The sequence below is a fragment of the Aptenodytes forsteri genome, unplaced genomic scaffold, assembly GCF_000699145.1.
Source record: "Aptenodytes forsteri isolate BGI_AS27 unplaced genomic scaffold, ASM69914v1 Scaffold119, whole genome shotgun sequence".
In the NCBI taxonomy this organism is placed as follows: Eukaryota; Metazoa; Chordata; class Aves; order Sphenisciformes; family Spheniscidae; genus Aptenodytes; species Aptenodytes forsteri.
In genome coordinates this window covers 4339731-4367185 of record NW_008796165.1, presented here as the reverse complement: position 1 = coordinate 4367185, position 27455 = coordinate 4339731, and the positions used below count along the sequence as shown (strand labels likewise).

Genomic DNA, 27455 nt, shown 5'->3' with positions numbered 1-27455 from the left:
TGGTATTATAATAATGCTCTTGTTGAAACTGCAACTTTACCACCATAGGGGTGTTTACAGGTCTCTGTCACTTTGTGATCTAGCCTAAATAGAGAAACAAGCCAGCCTTCCATGCCTATAGGTTTGGGTTGATGACCTTCCCTGGTCATGAAGAGTGACAAGAGCTCCCCTATTCCAGATGGGGCCTTGGCAAGAGGATGGTACATAGAGGAATTTAATGTGTTTTGGAAGATGAAGGTCTGCTTCTGTAGCTGAGTAAATTCATTGCAGGAACACTGATTTTATTTATTTATTTATTTATGTTAAATGCCTTCTGAGTTCCATTTTCTTTCAGTTGTTCACACACACAATTATACTAGAGTAATTCTGAAGTGATTTACTTAGTGAAAACTTCAGTACTCTGAGTTACTGCCTTACCTGCAGCATGGAAGTGAGACAGGTCCAGCAAGACTTACAGGACACAAAAAGAGGCACTACCATGGATTTCTTCAGCTGTGTGCCTGTCACCTTTTGAAAAGCTGTGCAAGGTAGTGGAAAAACTTTTCACTAAATCTTTTGAAGACAACGAAGAGCTATGATAAACCAAGCAACTTTGGATTGTAACAAGCAATGAATCAAGCAGTTACATCCTTAGGTTCCAAATCTGTTAAAGCAGTACTCTCGCACAATTTACTCAATCCAGTATCTTTATGTTGAACTTTTAAAATATTGCTGTATGTTCGTGTCTGTTTTGAAGAATCATTGTCAATAATTACTCTGAAACTTCAGAAAATGATTTTTATAGATGAAATAACAAAGTCAGCTCTCTCTAAGTCTGTAATACGTAAATACCACCTCATCCAATGTACGTTAGTAAAAGCAGACTGTGAGCTCATTAGGGCAGAATCTATGCTTTCCTTTGTCTCTGAAGGACATACATTTTAGTCTCCTTTTGTTGGAGCCATGTTGCTATTGTCTTAATCTATTACTTGCATTAAAGAATATTCTTGACCTGTCGGAGTGCTTGAAATAAAAAAAATTAGTTAGCATAGGTGTAAAAAATTGTTTTTGTATGAAATGTAAATCAAACTCCCTCCTTCATGAAATCTTGTTTTCCACATCCATTTTTTTTCCTGTCACTTTCTGATTCTGCTCTCTTAAGGTATCTTTCCTACTTCATCAATCAATTAGGCTGTTATTTGTCACTGTTTCATCCATTACAGGCATGGGAGGCACATAGCCTTTGCGTGCTTTGCTAAGGAGCCTGTAGAATTTGTAAGGGCGAAGAAATAATTTGCTTTCTTAAAGAGTCAGATTCTCTAAAGGGTAAACTTTCATTAGGGACAAATGAGCAAACAATTTGAATGTAAGGATGGCTTAATCTAGCCCTGAGCATGAACAACTGAATACCTCTTCCATAGATGATGAGAAAACACTAAACTTGCTCTGGATTTGTCTTTAATTTTCCTCACACATGGTGTTTCAAGATTAAGGAGGTTTTAAATGAGATCAGTGTTTGGCATTTTTAGTAAAACAGTATGTTCAGCATGCTGCTGTAAGCTAAGGATGATGTTACAGGTGTGACAGAGCAGGTGCTAAGGTGTAATTTGATAATTTCCATGTTCCTGTTTTTATTTATTTAGCATCCAAAGCTTGCTAACTGCTAGGAGCAGTGTGGAAGGGGGTCTCTGTAAGAGGTGTGGTTTTTCTTTTTTTAAAATCATGTATAATTGCTTTCTGCTCAATAGCTATCTCCAGTCCTTGTTTCTGGTTTTCATTGGTAAGCAGCACTGGCTGGAGCGTTCAGATGAGTTCAATCTGAATAATAGGCAAATTAGTAAGAGTCCTGACAGTTTCAGTGGTGATATTTGCTACGCTTTCTAGCAAGAGAAGAGGTGCGAGTGCTGCCTGCTGCATGCTGTGGTAGGAGGTGGTGCAGTTTTGTTTTGTAGGCAGCTTGTCTTTCAGTGGTGATTTTTTTTTTTTTTCATAATTGTGGACAGTAGACTGCCTTTTTAACAGTTAACTTCTTTTGATGTCTCTTGAAATTTTATGTAATGAAATCCCCTGGCTCACTTAGGGAGGCTTTTCCTCTATAGCAGTCATAATGTAAAGTCTTCTGGTATGTCTATTGGGGCTTTTTAGTGGCATCATTCCCTCCAATATGTTGCTCTGTGACTTCTTCAGTCCAGGTTTATGTCTTCATTTATTTGACTTCTACTACCATTCTTAAAGGCCTTCTTTTGCAGCTTATTAGACCTCCTTTGGATGAGTCACAGGACCAGTATGCAAAATACATGTGCCATGACCTGGCATGTTATAGCACAGTAATAGTGTCAAGACTTCGGTTGGTAACACAGAACTCATAATTTTGGGGATTAGTAACGAGAAATTGTAATAAGAACTAGGAGCCCAAGAGTAAATTGCAACGTCTCAGAATGTAGTAGTTGAAATAGGGTGATGGTGAGCAGCCACTCTGATGGAGGAAGGAAAGGTAGACGCAAGACTAGAATGTATCAGGTAAAGTATTTCTTTTTTATAGAGATGAGAAATTAATACTGTTGCTTAAGGCAATAGGAAGATTTTTGCCTGGAATACTGCACAGGCGTGGAACTAAAATGCACCAAATGTGGAACAAACACTACAAAAGGAGATAAGATATTCAGAGTGGAATATAATTGGGTTTCAATTTGCTATGAGAAAACATAGGCTGAAAATTACAGAAAGGTTTTAATCAGCAGAATAGGATTGTGAAACAGTCTTCCAAAAGGAGTAATTAAGACAAAAATCCCCTAACTTTATACTGGAGTGAGAAGCTGATTTTTTTGTTGTGTTTTTTTTGGTTGGTTGGTTTGGTGTTTTTAAAAATAAACTAAGTAATGTGATACCTGGAATGGCAGGAGGCTAAACTCTGACTCAGGAAACGTCTTTGAGAACTGTGTTTCTGTGACCTTCTGCTTGTACCATTCATCAAACTGCTGCAGACCTTTTTGTGGGTTGTTGATGGGGGGGGGGGGGGGGTGTCACTGTAGTTTACAAATGAGTTCCTCTGAAATTTAGGCGTCTGTAATATTTGACCATTTTGTTTCTTGTGCCAAATTTTACCAGACCCACAGCAGCTGCTGTCTGGCGCCACCTCCCAGGCTGGGGCCTCTCCAGGCAGCAGGTTGAGAAACCTGGTTAAATCATGAATCTGTGTTTCAGGCTGAAGCAGGAGGTGGATTGGGTGTGCCTGGATCAAGCATTTGTCTTCACTGAGTCTATATTATTTTCATCTTCTGTTAAGCATTTCTCTCCCTTGTGTCACTCAACTATACTCCAGCCAGTGATTAAAATGTGGCGTTCCAGCAGAGTAACAGCAATGGAACAATTTCACATTTTCCTTCCTTGATGAGCCCTTAGTTGTGTTAATGGAAGCCCTGACTAATATGGTGTGAATTAATCAGCATGTCTTCTGCTGCTATCACTGGTGAGCGCTTGCATGCGAAATGTTTTGTCTCAGGTGGTCCACCTGGCTTTCTCAGTTTCAAAAAGTAAGATTTGAAAGTAATACAGCTCTTAAAAAGCAAAGCAAAGCAAACCCTAAAAAGCTACCAAAAAGAAGAAGAAAAACCAACTTTCTTTGAACAAATAAACAAAGACTGAAACTCCAGATTCTCTTGGTATGTGCATCTTTGGGAGCCATGTTGTGGAAAGTGTGATGTCACGGTGGTGGTCTGTATGCTGCTGAGGGTCACTGATCCGTGGAGTCTTGGACGGCATGGCTAAGCGCTTCGCTTCCTCTGTTGAAAAATCTCCTTTCCAAACACATGATGTAAGTAAGCTTGCTGTAACGGCTGGAAGGCGGAATCTGAATCCTTTTGGTACAGCTGAGCAGAGTTTGGTGAGCATGGAAAGAAAAACTTCAGTCCCCATAATATATAGTTATGTATTTTTTGTACTGTCAGTGGAAATAAAAAAACCAAATGAAATTCATTTGTAAGAGACAAGGTTGGTCTCTCTCTATATATGAGCAAGACTTAACTAAATATTCTGTTCATCTATTTTGAAATAGTAAGAATTTCATCATTTTTTTCCAGCAGACCTGACAGAAAATACTGTTTACTTGAGTGTTTAAAATGCAAATAAAAGTTGCTGTCTTGCCAGTTTTTCTGATTCTGTCTTTCACAATGTTGTTAGTGCTGTGTGGGAAAAGCAGATGTATCAGATGACGACTCACAGGGTATGTAGCATCTTGTTTCCTTCTCTCTACCTCTCATTGAAAGCTGCCACCACTGAGGTACTAGGCAAAATTTATTACAGATTGCATGCCCAAGTCCCATTCCCAAAGCACAGCTGATTGTCTTAGTAGAAAGCAGCTATACTGGCAGGTGCTCAGGCTGGCGATGTTGCTGGGGGGAATGATACAACGCTGCCTGACTGTGTGCTTGATGAATGTGTTTGGGACTTTACTCTGATCTTTATTTTTCCTGGCAGGGTAAGAGTTAGAGAATTCAAGAGTTGTTGGTTGTTGTTGTTGGTTTTGGTTTTTTTAAAAAGTTACTCAGCTTCAGAAGAATGTAGCTAATTAAATTAATTCTTTTGCTGCCAGGGTTTACTATGGGTCAGGGCTAAAACACCAGAAGTTTGAATGAGGCAATTAGCTCTGAAGGTTAGGATCAAGAGTGGTTATTAGGGCATTTGCTATTCTGCACGTTATCGGCTAAAGAGGATGCGTTCCATTATGCACACAGGCAAAACCTTAGGTGTTTTGCAAGAAGAGTCATTGACAGACCTAAGATGCCTGTAGGTTTTAATTGTTGCATCTCCCACTGCGTGTCCTTATCCTTTTCATGCTCCTGGCAACTGAGGCCTGTGCTCATTATGTTAACCAATACCTCTTGTTTCCATGTAGAAGTTAATTGTCAGCATTTCTCCTGCATTACAGTATATGTTTTCATTTAGGCCCTGTGTGGTTTCTGATGAATTACACAAATTCAACCTATTCTAGTTGCAGCCATAGTAAGCTCTTTGCACATGTATATAGCTGAAATAATTTGTTTAAAAGTGTCCTGGTAAAAATCTTTTCCTGTTTTTATGAGCTACTACTAGTTTTCTTTTTTGGGGAGTAAATAGAAGTTAGTGTTCGTTTTTGTAAATCATCCTTCATTTTCCCTACTTAAAGTATATACAGTTGTCTTGTGTAAATAACTTCCTCTGCTATGTGTTGAGGGGAAAATTACAGCTTCAGTAAAGGTAATCTCAAAAACATTTTGCACTTATTGGCTTTAACAACGCTTTCATGGACACATGAAGGCAAAGAAGACTTAAACGTCCTTTATTATCAGCTCATTTTATCAGGCACTGGAAGCCTTTTACATTGATAAGTCAAACTCAAGTTTATAGTTTTCAACAGTCATTCTGTGGTGAATGTTCAAAGAAATTAAAAGTCTGTGTGAAACGAATTTGTGCATCTTATTTTATTTCCAAAGAGACAGTAAGATTTTAAGAGTGTCATGGAAAAAAGTTAAGTGTCCTCCAGCTGCCACTTTTCCTTGGTGCTGTCAGTGGAGAGGGCAAAGCCTTGTGCCATGTATGAGCCTTGAAGACATAACTGTCACCCATACCTGGAGGACATGAAGGGCGGCGTGAAGGCATCACTGGTATCTCTGCCACCCTGGACTGCACAGAGCAGGAGGAGCTGTGTAGGGCTCAGTTTGGTGTTCCTCAGTTATGTCCTTGTTTTGAATGTTAACTCACCATCTGTTCTGATGTTTTAATAATTTTTGCTTGTAACTTCCAACGTCCTTGGCCTTTCCCCATGAGACTCAAGGCATCCCTGGCTTCAGGTAGGGTGATATTTGGAAGGAGGCATTCACAGGCTATTTGTGCATTTTTCTGGAATAACATTCCTTCCTTGCTGTCTGCAGCGTTTTTACTTTGTTTCTAGCCTGCATGATTTCTACTTGTGTATTTTCCCCATGCTTGGATCTTAACAGCCCTTCCCTCATAGGAGCTTGGGGCTTTTCATGGCAATTGTGGGCTGTACAGCTATCACGGCTACCCTGTTGCAGGTGACATTCTTCAGTGAGTATTCGTCCCTTGAAAGAGAAAATGGAATTGTTTAGACCAAACATAATTGTGTGTGTTAACCTAAGTACATAGTTCCAGTTATTGGGGAATGTGGGAGGGACTAGATGCTAAACGTCAACCCATGGAGTTGCTGTGCTAGAGAGGGTTTTTCCCCGTGTCTGTTTTTGCAGCCTGGTACAGTAGTGTAACATTGATTATAGGAAGGTGGTGCTGTGAACAGCACAGGCTATCCCAGGGGCTGTCACTTTGCTCAGCACTGTTGAAAGCCATGGTGAAGATCAGCAGACTTGTAGGATGCTGAAATTAATTTTACATTTTTGTCATGTTATGTTAACTGGGAAATCCACGTAGGTTATGTAGTTTTTCTTCTTCCTATGTTCTATGCTGAAAAGGGAAAAACAATGGTGTATTCGGATTTTCTTGAAGCAACTTTAGGCATTCTTCTGTAGTATAAATTCTGTTAGTTACTTTGGGAAGATGGTGACAATTCTGGATGTAGACTAATAGTGCTGGAAAAAGCAGTGGAGGTCTTGAAGTTTTGATAACGTGTTTCTTACAACACCAGTTGCTGCAGACCAAATATCACTGGAAAAATTGGAGAGGTGCTAGAGGAGAAAATAGTATTGCATGGGTGATAGTATAGGAATCTACGGTTCAAAACAGTACTTTTATGTAACATAGCATGATTTGTTTTTACAGGAAAAAACCACTTGAACAAAGCTAATCAGGTTTCACGTGTGTGGACACTCAGTTCAGTGCAGGCTAGTATAAAGTGGCAATGCCATTGAGCTGTGTTTCACAGTGGCTGGTTCTGTTGAGTCTGTGCTTTGTGGAGCAGGTTAGCGTTTGGGGTTTCTGTTGGAGCAGAGTTGAAACGGGTTTGTGTAATGACTTGCTTTGACCTTGGAAAGAGTTGCACACCTTTTTTTTTTTTTTTTTTTTTTAAGATCATACTGATACTAGCTGTGGGATGGCAGAATAATTCCTGAGGACACATGCCGTATATGTCTTGGTTTTCATTTATAGTCTGGTTTGAGACTGCAGGGAACCATTATGATCCTCTAGGCTGTAAGGGAATTTGCACACAGTAATTAAGGCTGTTAGCCCCAAAACTTATGGATGACTTAGTGAATGTGTTTCTGAAAGATAGCAAGTCTTTATTCATATATTCTAGTAGATGAAGAGTCTATTATATCCTTTGGTATTTTATTCCAGATCATATTTATTCTCCCTCTTAAAACACTTTGCCTTTTATTTCTATGTTGAACACTGATTTCTGGCCACTGAATCCAGTCATGTCTGCTTTTTGTTGTGTTGCTGAGAGATCTTCTGCTGTTTAGGTAATTGTGGGCTGTGGGCAAAGGCCTTCTTTCTCTTCAATAAGTTGAGCTGGTTGAGTTCCATTAGGACTACTTTTTGTTATTATTGTTTGTATGACTACAGCACCTGACTGCCTAAGGCTCTGCTTACATTAAGTGTTAAGCCTGGGCTTGAGCTCTGGGCTTTGGCAGCAAGCCTGCTGCGCCGCTGCTGTTGAGATTGGAGCCCGACTGCGGCGTTCTCCTTTCTGTTCGTGTGAGGCAGAGTCCAAGATCAGCTGCGCAGCAGGTCTGGTAGTGCTGCCGTCCAGATAGTCCTGGAAACCTGCCTTCCAGGAATAGGAGTGACGAGGAGAGTGCCATTTGTTTCTGGAGTTCTCCTGCCTGTGAAGAAGGAATCTGTTCGTGCAGTGCGTTGAGCCAGAGGACAATTCAGCTTGCCAGGCTCACCACCTGTGAACTGGTGAATTCAGGGCCCGGGTTATGGGGTGCTCCCCTGAGCTTTAGCACGCATGGTTCTCACGAGTGACGGTGCATGCTTTCTGGATGCCTTTAGGTGGGGGAAAAACAGTCTCCTCTGTGGCATGCTTAGGATCTGGACATAAACCCAGGAGATGACGCCTGACCTCAGACAAATGAGAGAGCCTAGCAAGGCAGGATAATATGTGTCAGTGTATCAGTCCAGTGTCCCAGCATACTGATAGCCTGACAACTGTCAGTTTTCTGTAAGTGTAAGGGTAGCAGATTTCTTTTTTTAAAAAAACAAAACAAAACCGAAAAAAAACCAGCAGAGCCTAAACCCACATCCTTTAGAAGATACAAGTCGGTAATAGAGCTGGCATCCTTTATTGATGTAAGGCAGAAGTAGACTTGGTAAGTGAATGGCGAGTGGAAGGGATAGGCTATTAAAAGGAGGGTAAACAACTTGTGCTTGATGTGACAGAAAATGGAACCAGTGAAGAAGGGTGATGTGGTTGGAGGAGGAAGCTGGGAAAGTGATTTTTGGAGTACCGTGTGAGTAGGACAAAATTGCATTAGACAGAACCAGAGGAGAATGTGGATTGCAAAGCTTTTGTTCCAGACCAGAAGGTTTACTGTTCAGTGTCATAATATCAAAGTCCTGCTTTGAAAACATTCTTAATAAGCTTATGAACTTGTGTTCATCTCTAAACTTCTGCTTTTGGTTGCTGATAACTGTAAATTACCCTTTTCCACCCCATGTGTCAGTTTGAGCAATAGGTAATGAGACTTCCTCCTGGGAGGAGACAGGATGCCTTCCGGGCTTGAATATCTTTCCTGTTCCTAGCTTATATGTATGTAAATTAAAAAATATTGATTTTGGATGGTAGCTCTTGAGATACAAAGATAACCTAAAATGGTGTTTTCATTGTATGATCCCATCTGATACAACACATAGGATGAGCCATATGATGGGACCGGGGTTAAGTCTCCTCCCCAGCTTCTGGCATCTTTCTTCCAGCTTTCTTTGAGAAGATAAACAGTGATGCTGACAGGTTACGTATGTGAAGGCATTCACATTGCCTTAAGATATCCTCACCTGATGAATTCAGGGCCATCCAAGAAATTAGAAGAGACTCCCTTGGCTCCTGCATTAGACTTTTCTGTTTTTCTTTTTTTTTTTTTTTTAAAAAGAAGCAAGCCTCTTTCACATTACACACTGTCTTTCAAAAAAAAAAAAAGTTTCTTCCATCTTTTAATGAGGAGAGGTTACTGCTGGATTTCAGATGGAGGGACATCCTGTGCCTCCACTGCCCTCTATCCTTAGAGTTACGAAGGTGCTGGTCTACAGCAAATTTGGTGCTGCAGGGTGTGTGCACAGTAGGTAAATGCTTCGTGTCTGCTAACAAAGTACTAAATCATGATTTTCTTCTGAATCTTGCTATCAAGGACATTACAAAAGCAGAGTGGGAATTCCCAGCCAAAGGCAGCCATTTCAGTTGGTAGCTAACAAGATCCTACAGACATCAAAAAATAAATGAGGTTCCCTGCTCCAGTTACAGCAACAGCCATAGAGCTTCAAAGAGGTCACAGGTGTGGAAATTGGAGGACTCTTAATGGAGACTGAGATTAAAAGGGATTCTGTAAAGCCTTGGATGTAAGTTTCTGATCTGAAGAGTGGTGAGTAATGCAATTGCTAGGAGGTATCTTTGGCTTTGCCTGGAGCATGCTAACAAGCAATCAAAACGCTTGCCCACAGCCAAACTGTTCTTTCCCTTTCCACTCTTTAGAATAATAAAAGAATTACACACAAACCCCACTGTTAATGCAACATGTGGGTGAAGTTCCAGGCTATTGTGTATAAAACTCTCAGTCTTAATTCCAGCAGTAATTATAACTTGTTCCTCTCTCCCCTGTTGTATGGTGACACTGCAGGAAGTGATGCAAAGTTCTCTGTTTGTGCATGTGTTAACTTAGGCTGAGTGTAGGAACAGAGTCTATCTGATCTCTTGATTTTTTTTCTTTACGTGTCAAAGTCTCAGCTGTAATACTGTGCAGTTGGAAACTTTTTGCATTTAATGTCAATGTTGTGTCTGTCTTCAGTTCTGTTAGGAGCTGGTTCTACTGCTCATGGATATCTTGCTGCTTTTCTGTTTATAATGCAATCTGACGTTTGTTTTCCTCTTTCTCTTGAGGCTGATTTTGTTCAAATTAGAGATTTCCTTGCAACACATGTTTTCTCATTTTCTAGTCTGCAGTTTTTGAGGCCCTCAGCAGTTTGGGCTATGAGGTCCTGCCCTTGTCTATACTTGATAGAAAAAGCATAGTGAATACCACTAAAAATTCATTATTTGCTGCCAGCTATCTGTGGTAACCTTGATATCTCCTGTTTGAACAGAAGGGATCCAGCAATTATTGCTGAATATAAAAGAGTTTTTAGCGTTGCCTTTGTATGCAGGGTGTGAGAAAGTCCAAGGCTTTTTATTTATGCTGGTATATTACACCATATAATTGCATCCATCTTTTGATCTGTGGTATGAATTAGTTCTATTGAAAACATGTTTTCTATTTTTAAATCGGTTGTCTTGAACTGAGTTCTTGAAACATTCTGCTTTTTGGTCTTGTTTTTGTGTAGATTTTCCATATTGTGCTGGGTTTAATATAATTGTTGACATGTTGGTTTTCAGTTTTTTTTCTTTATTGTTTTTTTTCTCCATTTTGTATAAATCTCTTGATGTTTTATGTTACAGTGTTGTATTTATCCAGATTGAGTATGTAAGTTATCTCATAATATCTGAGCATCTCACAGGTTGGAAACATGTGATGATGAAATGCTGTTAGCCAGTGTTAGAAAGGGAGAGCGGAGATTTGGAGGCCTTAAGTGCTGTGTTTCCATATGTGACTTGACTGAACAGTCTGTGTTCAGCGATGGCTAGACTGGAAGCCTAGGGCTCCATCCATGGTCAGCAGGGACAGAGAAACAACTCCTTGAAACTCGGATCATAGGTGGGATGATCTCTGCAGGACCTTGTTTTTCTCCACTGATCAGCAGCCGAGTCTAAATTCTGAACTTGAGTGTGTAAATTGCAAATCTGAGGTTAAATGGGTTTACTGAGGCCCAAGTGACTCTTCCAAGGAGTGTCATGTTCTTCTTGTCTTTTCTGTGGCTCGTGATGCTCATAAAAAACATGAGCTGTGCTATCAGCAAGCTAGGGCTGCTATCCTGGTACCTGAGTAGCACTGCCGTGTTTCCTTGCATTCCCCAACCCAAAGTCATTTGCTGTTCTCTTTTATTATGCTTGATGTCTGGTCTGTACAGCAGCTTCTGTGGTAGAGCCCTGATCTGCGACGAGGGCTCCTCTGTGTCATAATAGTAAACAAAATGGCGCATATCAAGTTTGGCAGAGCAGGATAATGCCAGAAATTCCAAGCATTTGTTTCATGCCCCATCCGTTAGACGGTCCTCCTTGAGTTAAGACCCTTGCCTTGTCTTTCCGGTGGTTGTAATGGGTGTTGAGAGTGCATTTGTGCATGCATTTTTCTTCCTTTGCAGTGGTTCTGCTTGAGGTGTGTGCTTGCTGGGTTTTTTTAATCAGTTCATGTTGATTCTTATCGTGTGTTTGTATAATAGTTTGGGGTTGATGTAATCATTGTTACATGTATTTCATTAAGAGATGTATGTGTGTGTGTACTTAGGTGTTTGCATAATTCATGAAGTCAAGTATGTTCACATACCCCTTGTTAGCACATGAGTGCATGTAGTAAGTACGTACTTCTTTGTATCAGTGGCTCATTGGGAAAGGTGCACTGTATTTATTTGGCATGTATATATGTAAAAAACCCACAAGTTCTACCATTTATTTTCTTTCTTCTACACCCACCCTAAAAACGTAAAGAAAAACACACACTTCTGCTAGGGTTCTAGGATAGTTTATTTTTTCATTCAGCCATTAGTTTATTCGTTCAGGAGTTGTACACTGGGAAAAAAGTGCATCCATTAGACAGTGAGGGCTTTATTTATGAGGGGGGTGATGTTTCAAAGGGGAGGCTGTCAAGTCCCAAAAGAGCCTTTCATGGTGTATTCTCAGCGTGCTTCTGAGGCCACTGCTCTGCTCATCAGGAGGAGAGGGAGAAATGTGGGCTTTACAGAGCAACTGTGTGTTTCACTGGTCCCTATGCTCACTGACGTTTATTTACATATTGGGAGAGTAAATGGGTAGAACAGATGGCAACCAGACATTTGGTGGTTATGTTCCCGTATGCTCCTCAGGGGTCTTGCATTTAATTTTTGCAAAAAGCTTGTCCTATAGTGAGGAGAAAAAACCCAGGAGCCTGTTCACAACTATGAAATGCTTGTTGGGTTTTTGCTATAGTGACAGATTAAAGCATTTAGTAAAATGTGAAATAATTACAAGGTTTGTTTTAAAAGTCCAGATACTTGTTTCTTAGGATAAGTCCATTGGTGTGTCTGTCTCTTTTTATTATTATTTCTTATTTTTACCTCCGGAGTGAATGCATTTAGATTTGAAGCCAGCGATCTCTTCCTTCTACAAACTGAGTTTGAAAAGTACAGGTCTATTTATATGGGCCTTGGATACCTTTTGGCCTTTTCTGCAAATACTGTAACTCATTTGTGCTCTTGTAAAAATTGAATATCTGAAAATTTTGCAGGATTTTCCAAGTTTTAATGTTTGTTTCTTCAGTATTTACAGTTACGAAGTGGGAGATTTACTTCCATACCAAGTTGAATTTTTTTCTTACTTCTTTGTACACACTGGAATGTTGGAGCAGGGCTGCTCCGGAGTGCTAGGCAGCTTGATTTAGTGGTTTGGGTTGTTTTGGGGTTTTTTTCCAATGTATGCATGTTGTTTGTTTTAGAGAAGTGATAATTAAAGCACTTCTCCTGGGCAAAACTGTAATATAAAATACACATTTTTAAAATATGTTAAAAGGGGAGATGCAAGTCAGGTTTTGAATGTGTAAAATTCTCAACCTGCACATTGTTCCTTCCTGTAAAGCAGCCAGGTGTTTCGCAGTAAAGTGGGGAGAAATCAAATGAAAATTGAAGAGCTTGACCTTTTGCACAGCGTGCCAAATCAGCAGCTCTAACAGTTTGTGACATGATGAATTCCAATGACTTATTGGTAAACACATGAAACCGCCTAGCGTTTGGAGGAGAACCTGTCAAATAACATAAATACCAGACCTCAGTTAGTCTCGCCTACAATGTGGAATCTCCTAGTATTAGGTAAAGTCCGCAAAGCAAATCTTTCTATAATGAACCTTTCTGTAATAAAAGGTCAATGCTGAACTAGTTTGCTTTGAACCAAGATAGTTTTCAAAAGTAAAAATAGAATTACTGATCCTCCATGAGTTAATTGACTCAGATTTTACCAAGTATTTTCTGGTGCCCTTATTACTAAATAATGTCTTTTAAAAAGACAAAACTAGGAAGCCATGCCACGCTCTGCAGGGAGGCTTACCATAGTAAATGGTAGCACAGAAAGTGAAAATGGTAAATGTCAAGAAAGAAACATTATCTTCCTGAGACACGTTTAGAAGGTTGATCATTAACAAAAAATAAAGTGGAAACTTGCTACTTTTCTGTAGGCCATGCTGCACAAATATTATGTTAGGATTAGTTTAAATGAAGATAATTGTGAACTAGTAGATTTTTGGCAGTATATTCCACAACCCATGTGAAATACAGAAAATTGTTTCGAAGTAAGAGTTTTTAGCCAGAGTATATTGATAGTGTGCACGGTTAATGAAGCTGCTATATCTCATTATGTGACAATGTTTCTGTGATACATGCAGCAGTTCTCTTAAATATTTTGTAAGGCACTTCGGAATCCTTTGGGATCAAAATTAAATACAAGCCTGTTATTAAATAGGACCTAACTTCCTCATATTTTTTTTTATATGGGGTATTGCTGGTTTTAGGAAATGTATTTCTAAACTGAGCCCACCATCGCAGTGCAATTACCGAGTAAATCACATCCTAGATAGTCTTTGCTTTTTTTTTCCCCCAATAAAATAACATAGTTTAAATATCTTTTCCAGTGGTTTGTAGCCAGATGCAAAGTCAGCTAAAAAAGATTTCTTCAGAAAGATTTCTTTTCTACATCATTATGTAACTAAAAGTAGCTGTTGTAAATACTACAAAAATTCATGGCAGTCTTGAAAGCCATGGCTTCTGTGTCCTGGTTCCTTCCCTTGGGAGCAGATGATGGCAGTTTAGATGGTCACATATTCTTCATGGTCCAGAGCTGGATAAGCATTAACCAAATAACTAATTCAGTAACAGCTGGACTCAAGAAGAGTGAACTAGTAAAAACCAGTAACTACTTTTGGCAGAATATGGCAGACCCTGTGTTTTTTAAATTAAAAAAAAAAAAAAGAAAAGAAAAAAAGTTATGGGTGTATTTGTTGTTGAGTCCTCAAATGCTAATCCATATGTGGCCATTTGTATCTCTGAAGGGTTTGGTTTTTTTTTTTCCCCCTTGTTTGACAGACTGGCAGACCCTATGTTTTTTAAAATAAAAAAAAAAAAAAGAAAAGAAAAAAAGTTATGGGTGTATTTGTTGTTGAGTCCTCAAATGCTAATCCATATGTGGCCATTTGTATCTCTGAAGGGTTTGTATTTTTTTTTTCCCCCTTGTTTGACAGACTGATGTCTTGGTGTTGAGCTGCGATCTGATCACAGATGTTGATTTATATAAAGTTGTGGATCTCTTTCGGACACATGATGCTACTCTCTCCATGTTGATGAAGAAAACTCATGAACCCACAGAAGTGGTACCAGGACAGAAAGGGAAAAAAAAGCCAGGTATGTAGATAGGAATACATATATTTATTTGTTAATAAATTATAGAGAAACCACTGGTATGTATGATATGTTTAGTTATCAATCCCAGAGCGAAAGAAATGAAAAAGGTACAGATACCCTATTTTTCCTCGTATTCCCTGGTGGGGGTGTGACTTGGTTTTTTCCAGCTCAGAGTTAAGTATTAGACTCGTGTAATCTTGCAGGCTCTGATCCAAAGCTCACAAGAGTTAAGGGAAAAGCTCCAGGTGACTTCAGTGAGTTTTGGATCAAACCCTAAATTTTTGTTACATGTGAACATTAAAACCGTTAGGTTTTTCAAGAGCACTAAGCATCAGCCAGATTATAGCTGGGAATTTTACCATTGACTGTAGGGACCAGCGTTAGATGGGTAACAAATACTTCTAGAAATTCTCCCCTCTCATGGTATGTACTGAATTACTCTTCTGAGATCACATCCAGGAGCCTTTTGCTAGGCAAAACTCCCACTGATTTCAAGGACTTGGTTAGATGCTTATCTTGTCCCTCTTACCATAATATCTTAGTTAGTGCCTTGTAATCTTTAATGTATCTATTCTCACAACACTGCTGTAAGGCAGGGCAGGGCTACTATCCCCATTTTACTTATATGCTAAAAGTACTAAATACCATACAGGTGTTCCCATACCATACCTCTCATTTTCTTTTAATGATATCTGTTAAATTGCTGAGGCTTGATTATTGCCAGCTTAGTGGGTTCTGGTCCATGATTAAAGCTCAGAGGCACTAGTAATACAAATAAGAAAGCGTAGCTTCAAACTGTTTGAGAGAGGAGTGAAATGCAAGCCAACAGTTGGACTACGTGTGTGTCTGAAAGTGGAGGAAATGTGTTTTTTAAAAGAAAGCTGCTTAGACTCTGCATGAAAAGATTTTTCTGGAGCAAAGCATAAGGACAGTAGAGCTGAAAGCATTTAAGACTTGGACACTCAAACAGCTCTAAACCCCCTATTTTTGAAAAGGCAATCTAAGTGATAATGGCACATAAAACATTGTCAAGAGCACTACTACAGCCACAGAGCTGGGCACTCAGGATTTATAAACTAATGGGTCTATGGTTAAACATCATAGAGCTGCCCAGTATGTGAGCTCTGAGCACGCAGGACGGGGGTGAGGAGGTCTATGAGGATAAACAAGATCATCTGAAGACTTTTCGCAAATGTAAACACATCAGGTTGCACATGCATTCTTAATTTGCTTGTTTTTTAATCTCTGTGTGCTTGACTTTGTAGCATTACTCTTCCTACACGACTTGTTAAAATTTGTGTGTGATTTCTCAGATGTGTAAAAGACCAAACTTGAAAACACTAAAATGCCATCATGTGGAAGTGTTTGACACCCACAGTGTTTTTCTGTGGGGCTAGATGCTAAGGTCTTGCACTCAAAGCTACTCTACTTGAGCTGTCATGGATAGCTCTAGTAAGTTGTTTTCTATGAACTGCCTTGGATGAGACATGTACCCTACCAGACTTTTTTTAGTCATTTGCTAAAAGCAGGGGAGTGCCGAGACTGAGGAATTTCGTGTTCCTCTCCAGGTTCTGGAGAGGATCAGTACATTTTAGGGAGCACTGGACCCTCCTACATTTCATTCCTGCTTGATTGAATGCACCCTATTGCTGTCAACATCATCCTAGCTCATCCCTCTCTCTTTTCCCATGCTGGCTTCTTGCCACCACCAGTCTCCATTCTTGTTCTCTTTGCTTAGTCTCCTCCTTCAAGGATCCTTGTCAAGAGTCCAGCTTCTCTTTCTCATATATTACTCTTTTCTTTCACTACCAGTCCCATCCCCTGTTCCAATTCTGACTTCTCATCTTGACCTGCTTCATTTATCTGCCTATAATCACCTTTCTTCTTCTCTTCTGATTCCTTTCTCTGTGGTCCAGTGTCGTTTTACAGACAGTCCCAATTTCCAGTTTTCAGGGACTACTTTCTCTCTCTTCCAGCCCATCTTGCAGAGTCCTCGTTTTCATGCTTGTCTTTCCCCTCACCCTTGTGAGCTTGTAAGTTTTATTTCCTTGTAAAAAACAGGTTGCAAAACCACAACAGATCAAGCTCTTTTCCCTGGAGCAGTCATCACAGCATGGCTGTGGAGCCTCCTAGCTTGTGTGCTTTGCTTGTACCACCTGATGGTACTTAAGACCTTAGATGGCACCTGCTATTTGATCAGTTCTAGGAGCTGAGGAATTGAAACAACCTTTTCTTGAGAATAAAATATGCAGAAATTTTTGCAGCAAAAATAGAAGTCTTGAAAAGAGCACGTGAAACTGCAGTTTTTCAAAGATTTATAATGGAGTCAAATGGCAAAAAGTACACTCCTGATACACAGGTCAGCAGTGCTTACTGAATGTCATGCTGCTTCTCTGAAGAACCAGAATACCAGAGCTTTTCAAGGGAAGGGCCACAACCGTTTAAGCTTAAGCTAAACACTTTTTTTTTCTTTAGCCTTAGAAGCAGTTGAACTGCTTTTGCTGAAGTTTTCCAAATGTTCCTCTTAAGGCAGGCACCTGGCATTGGAAATTTCATCCCAAACAGTTAAAATTTGATGAAACTTATAACCAACTGAAGACAAGATATTAACATGGAATGTGTCAGGCAGCTTTTCATAGTATGTCGCACTATTAGCTCCTTCTCTAAATCGTGACACATACATGTTTCTATGTATTTGCACTGTACTGTTCAAGTGTTAGTATTAGGAAATGGGTCCTTAGTCCTGACGAGCCACTAGATACATTTGCAGCTTTATTTATTGTTTCACTGTTCCTACAAATTCATTCATTTTCTGAGAAGGAGCAACAAGACTCTTATTTCACATATGTCATGGAATCCGATACAAAGTTGTTGCTTTCGGGATATTATTGAACATTCAAGAACTGTGATACAAGGAACAGTTTTTAAATTAGCATGAATTGAAGTGTTAAGCAGCTATAAATTCATACGGATGGTTTCCTGAAATGCTTGACGTAACTCAGCTGCACATTACAGAGTGAAGTTCATTGGCTTTTGTATTTGGGGATCATATATTGACAATAATCATCTCATTGGCTTTTTTAATTGATCAATAAGAGGCATGGCAATTAAAAACCAAACAAACAAAAAACCCCCACAAAAATAAAAACCAGAGTGCTAGTGAATGGTAGTAACCCAAATAAACAGAGTGTGTCAGGAATTCAGACACCCAGAATGGAGCCATGTGCTTAAAGATGACCTGCAAGGAATTGAGTGGAAAAAAGTGTCTGAACCTTTCTGTGTATAAAGAAAGGCAGAAAAGATGGGGATGGTGACTCTTTCCTGCTTGTTTTTCTTGTCTTGAAAGCAGCAGGCATGTCATCACTGGTATTCCCTGTGTCTGCCAGAAGACCTCTTGGTGGTCTTGCAGGCTGCATCGTGTGAATTCTCTCCCTTTAATTGAAAGGGTGTGGATACTGAATCTTTAACAAAGGTGTCTTTTTCCCAAATGTCAATTAATTATGTTTGATTAAAAAGCATTTTAGAAAATCTGACTGAAAATTATTTCTTCTCATCACTGAATTGCTCAACTTCCATTCTCTTGTGATGTCATGATTTCTTTAGGTCATTAAAGCCCTCAAAATTGATGGGGATCTAATTTCTAAGGTAATTAATAAATTGCAACAGCTGTGTCAAATCCCTGTTTATCTATTGTGAGGAGACAAAACACATCCTGCATTCCATTTTTATACTTTAAACGATTTTTTAGTTACCATCACTGCAGCTTTAACATTTTTCTCATACTTTCCTTGCAGGGATTTTATAAACTAGTTATGTATTCATTCTTCCATTTATTTTTTCCTCACTAAGTAACGCTAGTGTGACTTGAAACAGCACTCTTGTATCTCTGAGTAATTGATTTTAGTAATAACTTTTGTCTTTTCTAAATTACAAAAGTAATGCTATTATTGCCAGTGTACAGAGAAAAACCTAACCTGACCTGGCATCCGCTACTGAAGAAAATACAGTGCTCTCACGTGGTTTCGCTGTCTGTTTCTTACCTATGACACAAGCAAGAGAAACTGGTTTGGTGGCAGTCATGTACCTGGTCCCATTTTCATCAAGTTTTCTTTTTCCCTTTTTCTTATTGCATAGAGCTTTGTGATAACAGTGTAATATGCTACTGTAGGAATGGTCAGGAGGTAGGCAGCCACAACCTGAACTTTGAGAGAAATGTTGGTACCTTGATGGAGGAAAATCTGTCACTGTTGTGTTTCTAGCCTGTCAGAAGACCCCGGTTAGGTGGCAGTGGCGATGGTTGGTTAGCCCCTACTCTCAAACTTCATCGCCCTCCCTAGCATGAGAATTGGCACTGCTTTCAAGACTTATTTCTGAGTTTTCACAGCAAGCGAGTTTTATCCTAATTGTACTTAATTTGTAATAGTGTTACATGTTCAGGTCTATTTTTGTACTTCTTTGCTGCATGATTCATTTCTGAGAGGGGATGGGGGCCATTTTTGAAAAGGGTATGCTTGATTACTTGGATCAAAGGCTGCCAGTAGGAGAACTTTCAATAGCTGCATAGATTTGACTGTTATTTTGATAGTGGTTATTGCTATGGTAACTCTGAAGGAACAGGTAAAAGGAAAATAAGGGATAGGGCTGAACTGGGGAAAATAGGGTTAAAAACAGTTTGGCTGAGAAAAGATCGTAGAGAATTAACTACTTGTAGAGCATACTCCAATGTGGTTAAAGATTTAGAACTTAAGAGATTGAATATTTGCCAGTTGGGCCCAAAATAATAGTATTTAGTGGGAGAAAAGAGGTTTTTGTTAGAACTGTACCATGGCATTCTTGTACAGCCTGTGTTCCTGTAAAGATCAGTGTAACGTTGCCACCAGAGTGATGGAATGTACTACAAAATGCAAGTTAGAATAAGCTGCCGTCACTGTATTCAGATGTTGTGGAAAACTGTTCAAAAATAAATGCTTTACATTTCAGTAGACCAAAGTCACCGTTGATGCACAGTCACTGATTGCAGGAGATGGGAATTGCCACAATAATACATGTGACTATTAGGTATTCTCTTGGTTGGCAGTTTTATAAATAGATATTTAAACCAAGTTAACCCAACCAGAAACATCAATGGTAGGAGTCTTAGAATCTATACTTTTATGTGTGTTTATGTAGTGATTTAGGTTTTCTATTGCTATCAGTATTTATCTGAAATGAGAGATCAGTTGCAAAGTAGTTATGTCTTAACTGAAATCATAATCTTCTCCAGACCACCAAATTCTAATGTGGAGTGATTTATGATGAGGAAGAAGCAGTTGGATTTTGAAGAACACTCTGCTTGCCTTGGGTTTGTTGTGTAAAATCAGGTAGCAGGGTTTTTTTTTTTTTATTAAAAAAAAAAAAAAGAGAAGGAAAGCACAGCTCAAGATGGAGTGTTGCGTGTCAGGACCTGTAGTTGGCATCTTCATAAAAAGGATGCAAAAAGCTTGCAGGGCCAGTGTTTTGAATGTCATGATATTTATCAGCTACCCTGACTGAAAAGAAGTTAATAAATATTGTGGATAGCTTTTGCAAATTCATTGATTTGCTGGGTTAGTCTGAAACCTAGCATTTCATATTTTGGGGGTGGTTGGTGGTCCCGTTTGTCTTTCCAGCCTGCATTAAGACAGGGTTATATAATGATTGTGTTTGATTTTCTACTTTAGTGGAGCAGCGCGACTTCATTGGAGTGGATGACACTGGAAAAAGATTGCTCTTCATGGCTAATGAAGCTGACTTGGATGAAGAACTTGTCATTAAAAGATCCATCCTTCAGAAGTAAGCTTATGCGTCCTTGTAATAGAAACTGAACTTGGGATGGGGGAGAATAACTGTGGACTAGGAGTGATGGTTAAAGACAAAGTAGGATGAGAAGGGAAGAGGAAAAGCAGCTTTTGCAATATTCAGGGAGTGGTATTTTATTATTCATTACATCATTACAACAAGTTGATAGGCTTGTCTGATACCTTTATTGTGAAAAATTCCAGGGGAAGAAAAGGAATGGTGGAAAGGTAACTCTCCTTGAAATGAAGCCAGTATCGCTATAGTTCAGATACAGATTAGATTCAGAAGTGGTAGACCTATGTCCGTAAATGAAATGCTAGTCTCATTGGCTGAGTCCCAGATGGATTTACAGAGTATCTGAGAAAGGCTCTCAGGATTTCACAACTCTCTTGTGCGTATAAGGCACAAAACCTCAGCTGTGTTTCCAGGCCCCAAAAGATTCATTAGAGAATCTATGTTATATACACCATTAAACTGCACTGGGGACTTGGATGAATTTATTAAATATGCCAGACTAGCTTAGCACAGTGTAATCCATATCCATTAGTAGAAGAATGAAAGATGAAAGGCTTGTTGCTCTTTACGCTCTTCTGTACAGTGATTTTAATTTTCTCGGACACACATTGTCTGACATTTTCTGTGGAAAGCTCTGCTGGCTCCTTCAGACCCAGCCTTTGTAGTCTGTCCCAGGCTGACAGTCAGACTTTCACCTCTGTGAGCTTAGACACTTGTGGGGCAGCCATCTGAGAGCTGGGAAATTCATCCACGTGGACCTTGTAAGTCAAGGATGCAGACATCTGGGGTCTGCACCCAGATAATCTCTTCTGTGAAAATGCCTCGGGTGTGTGCTGTAGGCCACAGCTAGGTGTAATCTTACCTTGAACATCCCACTACCAGATGGAAGGGGGGTGCTCTGTGCCCATGGAAAGATGACTCCTCTTCTGCCCGAGTTTAAGGATTACCCTAGAAGGAAGGTGGTCAAGAGTGAGCCATGTGTTAACTGCTGTGATGGAAAGAGCCTGTCCCATCGTGTTCCCACTGGCTCTCTCCTGGGTTTTTCTTGGATGTGGCAGGGACCAAGCTGCAGGCAAGCCTTCTGTACATACACAGCAGCTGATCTGCATACTGTAGGAAATTCAGCACTGTTGCATTCTGTGTTTCTGAGGAAACAAAGACTAATAGATCTATTTTGGGCTAGGGAGAAATATGTTATCTACTGTTAGTGATAGGCTTGTCTTTATGGTTTTCTCCCAGCACTAGTGGGTGGCTGTGATATAGCGACTTAGAAATTGCTGTAACATGTGTGATCTTAGTTGACCTCTGATTTTACAGGTTCATCTAACCAGAGGATTCTCATTCCTGTTACTCTATAGCTAAATTAATCAGGCTTTATCCTGTAGGCAAAACTTTGCCTTCAGTAACACCTGTTCAGATACATTGTCTTAAGCAGATCTTCTTGAGTGTAACTGTTTGGGATTTGGTAAATGTAGTGTTGGTGATATACAGATGGGATAAAAATTTGTATGTCTCCCTGTCTTTCTTACATTTCCACATGCACAGCTCTCAAAGCTAATGTAAAGTGTTAACAACCCTCCAAGTAAAGCCCACAGATGATAGGATAGTCTAGAAGCACAGAGAGATCTGCTAAGTATTGAAAAGAAGAAAAAAAAATTAAGAAAAAGATGCTCTCAAGCATCAGGCAGAAGCATTGAGCCAGTATCCACCTGGGTTGACCCTCTGACATCTGAAACTGCCTGCTGTAGATGCTCATGCACTCTCTCTGTTTTACAGGGGCCATCTTGGAGCAGCTCTGAGGGAAGCAAAATAGTATATGGAAATTGTCAAATACTTTCAAATGAGGCAATTCCAGGGTAGCAACAACTGTGGGAGCTCTAGGAAGACAAAGTGTTGGCAGCTAATGATGTTTTAACCACTGTGTTGTCTAGACCTGCTCAAACCCTGACTTTCTCGTGTGAGAAACAAAAGCGATGCTTAAAACAATCTTTGAAGTCTTTTTTTTAACACATCATAGTAAAGCAAGGAGAGGGGAAGAAAAAAAAAGAGCAAGCCCAATCTTGTTTTTCTTCATGGATCACTTGAAGTGACTGACTTTCAGCTACCATATTGGCCGTTTCTTGATCTCTGGACTTTGTTTTGATGAAATAACAGACTTTGTGGCAAGATGGGAGAATTTCCAGTACACTCATTCGTTCCTCTGTAAAATACAATAGACATCTTGAGAGTGTTGCTTTTGTTTGTTTTGCTTTTAATGGTCCCTTTGAAGGGCTATGGTGGTCTTGTTACATGAACTCTAGAACTCCTTCAGTGCTTGTTTTGCTCTAAAGATCCTTTTCTTCTTCTATTTTCTTTTTTCTCTCCCTTTTTAAGGAGGGGAGGGGAAGGAGGGACAGGGAGGGAGTGGTGAAAGGGATGGGAAGAGGGAAGATGAACTTTTCGTTAAAGCTAGGAATCTTGTTACTGGTAAAAATCTAGATCCCATACAGAAATGGTTCAAAGGACCTTTGGCTTCCCCGCCTCACAGGAGGGAAGTTGTGTTGACAAAACATCCAAAGCTGTAGAACGCTAATTTAAATCCTTGAAGAAAAACCTTTTTCCTGACCTTTGCCTTCTTCCTATCATTGGATTTCACGCTCTTCACTTTCCTGCCATAAAAGAGCAGCTGGTGGGGAGGGACAGGGGAAAACACACATTCTCCTGAGTACCTGTTGAGTATTAAATATTTATTTGCTCTTGACTCAGACATTTTGTAATAACGGAAGTGTTACAGAATGAAACATTTTAATAGGATTTCTAAGTTCATGTGTAACCTGTTATTCTCTTTCTCAGTTTGGTTAGGATTTCTTTTCCAGATTTGTTGTTTTGATTTGTTTTGGGGTTTTGTGAGTTGTGGATAGCGATTTTGGTTTTGAGATTGCCTGTCCTTGTTACACCACAGAAAAGAGTCTGAATTTTGCTCTTTTGCTTGCCAGAGCAAATCTGGCAAAGCTTTCCATTCAGCCGTTAAAATTGTCCTTTTTTTTTTTCCCCCCTTCCCCTATGCTGTTAATCACCCTGATGACAAGTCCCACAGGTAGCATCCTCCCTTCAGTAAACAAGCGCAAAACAGTATCAAATACATCCATCCAGGCACGTTTTGGTGTGCATCAGGATGGGCCAGGAGACAAATTTATTGGTGGTGCCTAGAGAGACTAATGCTGCTGGGGAAAGCATTTTCAAGGAAATGGTTCCCTGTTTGGGTAATGAGATCTTATAAAAAGCCATGAACAGCCTGTGCATGTCATTCACTTTGGCAAATAGCTGCAAGATGACATACTAGAATGAAAGAAATACAGTTTGGGGAAGTTTCGGAGCCAACTTATGGCCCTTTGAAGAGAAAAAAAAATAAAGTTATGTGCTCATCCCTGGAGCCTGGTTTTGCTGGTGACATCTTTCTGACTTGGGTCTTGGCAGGATGAAGGAGTGAGGAAATGATGAGAATTCCATAGCTGCCACCTTTGCTTTTGGAGGGGGCAAAGGTATTTGTTTTCAAAGCACAATTACAATGGACAGGGAGCTTTTTTGCTCCACCTCTGATATTTATGGTCATGCAAAGTGAGACAGTAAAAGACACCTGTTGGAGCAGGTCTAAATTTGGAGCATTTCCTTTTAAGATCTTGTGGGCTGTGTAAGGGTGAGTTCAGCCTTCGTGGGTGTTCTGTCTGCACAGACGCAGGTGCAGGGCTTCTCCTAGAGAATATGTTAATAAATCACCATGACAATTCCAGCTACTTATTACCTCATGTGCTTCAGACAGAAAGATATACCTCATCTATAAATATATACACTACTAACATTAGTAACCTTGAAGTAACAATACAGATCTGTTTTTAAGATATTTTAATAAAAAGAGGGGGGTAAGATGGGGGAGTTTTTTTCTTCCTTTTCCCTTTGCATCATGAGAGTAAAAATGAATGGTGTAGTATAATTTTAAGTCAGCGCTGCCAAGTGGGTAGGTAATGGGAGTTCAGGAATAGCTTTGATACACTTGATTTCCTTTCTGTTGCCTTGGGATATTGCCTTTTTTTCTGCTGATAATTTGTTTTAAATAAGTGGATCATGTATAAACACACTGCAACTTCCTTAGTGTTTCTGTTCTCTGAAACTGCCCTCCTTGGAAAATTGGCATCTCTGAAATACTCTGCCACTCCTATGGTCGTTCTTTTGTTTTTTTTTCTTTTAAAATCTACTTCCACGAGAGAGGCTGGGAATGACGCAGGTATAGGCAGATGCTCCACTGTGTAAAGCATCCTAAACTAGATCATGGGCAGGTGTCCTCTTCTAGATCCAGCTGTGCTGGTGAAGGGGGCCACCACCTCCAGCTTGCCCCCAGCTGGATGTATGATTGAGTACTTCATAAGCCACGTGTCAAAATGAGTTGCATTACTTTTAATAGATTAAACAGGAGGACTTTGATAACTTGGTTCTTTTTACTTTGCATTAGGGCGTGGTCCCCACAAGCAGTGCCACTGGCAGGGAAGGGAGGGGTGCAATAACCCAACTCGGCAGGAAAATCCTGAGGAGCAACTCAGGGCAGACGAGGGAGCAGAAACTCTTTGCCGTGCTCAGCTGTCTACAGGATGAATATACATGTATTAGCTTTGGTGGTGTTCCCGTGTTGGAAAAATCAGTAGTTTTCACTATTAGCAAACTTTTGTTACTAAGTTTCCTTTGCATTCAAGTGATATTTTGAGGAATGCCATGGAAAGATGTTGGATATATCTTTTTTCTCTAAAATGTGACTTTCAGAGTGTGATGCGTAGACCTTGTCTTACCTGTTAGTCCAGATCTGCTCTTTTCATAAATAAAAATAAAATTTTCTGACTAGCATCCAGAAAATAAGTCAGGCTCTTTTCGGCTCCTCCATCACAAAAATAGACATTGTATGTGTTGATTTAGGTAATAATCCTTTTGCAGATGTACGAGCTGGTTCCCCTTCCCAGAACTGAATTGGTTTCACAGTACTAGTAGGAATTTAGAAAGTTGTAAAAAGTTATTTTAGCCAGTAAGGCAAGCAGATCTGACTCTGAATCAAAACAGGGGAACTAGGTCTACTGAATGAGAGGGTGTGATTTTTACACACTAACTTCTCAGACTATAACCACACTTTAAAAACGTTGGTGTAGCTTTAATCATATTTCTTTACAAAAGAGGATTTTGCTGAACATTTCAGAAAAAGATATTGGCCTGTGAGTTGTTGTTTGAGCCGCGAGTTGGGAGTAGATGTTCTCAGGATGCCCTTGGAGGTCTTGCTTGCCTGTTTAGAAGTTTCTCAGTTCACTAAAAGTAGCTGCTATAACTAAAAGGCATTCATTTTCTCAGAAAGTTTGCCATTTTTATTATGCGTTTAAACTTTGCTCAACTTGCTCTGCTTTTTCTGTAAATATGTTGGGGATGAGTGTACATGAGTGTACATGAGTGTACATTTCAACTTCAGAAATGGAGTATTTTTAAAATGATTTATTGTTTCTAAAATATATGTAGCCAAATATAAGGAAAACATTTTAATTTGGTGCTTTTATGTGTTATGCTTGTACAATAAACGTGAACATACTATCAAAGCAGTTCATGAGACATTGACTTTATATTTTAATGAACATACTGCTATTACTGATTTTAATACTGTTGCTTCCACAGGATTTTGTGTTTTGCTGCTGCTGTGTTATTTTATTCATTCAGTGGGGGGGTTGAAAGGAATGTACAACATATCCAGGTCCTATTTATAAAAGAAAGGTCATGCCGTGTCTTGACAGCTTGTACAGGTAAGAGGTCATGAATCTTAGAATCTGGAATATTAGCAATGACTCCTGTTGAATGTAGCTATAGAAAGACTTACTGGCAATGGGTTTAATTTTACTGCAAGATTCTTGCCAGTGTTTCAGTACGCATAAGACTAAAAGCAGAGAGCATGAGGCTCAGCATTTGGTTTCTAATCGTCAGTAAATGTATGTTGTGCGGATCGTCATTAGTCATTTGTCTGTCTGCTGCGGTCTCGGACCAACACTTAGCCCGTGATTTGGTTTTACTTTTCGGAGGTTTCAAAGGAGGAAGAGCTGACTGTATTGCTTGGACACCCTTGAGTCCATGTGACTTGGTAAATGCAGTGCTCTGCATGAGTCATCAGGTTGGACAATACTGAAGTTGAATCTCTCTCATTGTTACTCTAAGCCAGGCTTGGGTCTTGAAAAGATGACAAATGGTCTGTTCGTTTTAGAAAGATGTCTTAAAAATTTAAGGCAGTTGCCACTGTGTAGTTTTTAGCAACTCTGTGAGTTAGTTTATTTCACAGAGTTGATGGGAAATGCAGCCATCACCAGTTGTTTTTGTGATGTATTTACCTCAGTTGATCCAGATGTAATCTGTATGATCAAAATATTCCTCTGAATGGTCTAGTTAGGGCCAAGACACAGAATGATCAATTACTTGCTTTTAACATACGTTTTCAGCCATAGTGTGTATTCAGTAGAGCTGCCTGTTGAAATCTTAGGGTTTCAGCTTGTGTCCAGCGATCCCAGAATGACCAGTACGCGACAGAGGGGCACAGACTCCTTACTGTGCCATTGGGATGGTACAGAGGAAAAAAAAGCCAAAGGTCAGAGGAGTTATCCCTGCTTGTGCGAGCACTGTCAGGCTCTCCCCTACCACATGTCCGCCATGTGTTCCTCATCAGCGGGATGTGGAACTCCATGACGCAGAGCAGACTGGAATGCGGAGTTAGTTAACACCCGCCGTTGGGGAATTTATCAGCCAATGTGGAATACGGTGGGGGGGGAGAAGGAAACAGCCTAGTTTAAAGCAAAGTAAGGGTGAAATGAGGCATGTGACTGTTCCTCTTCAGTTAAAAGGTCTGATTCTGCTTGGGGCTGAGGTCCTGGCTCCCAAGCCCAGCCAAAGTTTGTGGTTCCTCTACTGTTCTGCATTAC

At 39.9% G+C, this 27455-nt stretch overlaps 1 protein-coding gene across 1 annotated transcript in view; it reads left to right on the top strand.

Moving 5' to 3' along the window:
* The window catches only part of EIF2B3 (eukaryotic translation initiation factor 2B subunit gamma), a 103685-nt gene that overhangs the window by 6666 nt on the left and 69564 nt on the right, over window positions 1–27455 (top strand). Inside the window, exons 3-4 of the mRNA XM_009287299.1 lie at window positions 14499–14658; window positions 20358–20469. Coding sequence (XP_009285574.1) covers window positions 14499–14658; window positions 20358–20469 — 272 coding nt within the window. The remainder of the gene's footprint in view (window positions 1–14498; window positions 14659–20357; window positions 20470–27455) is intronic.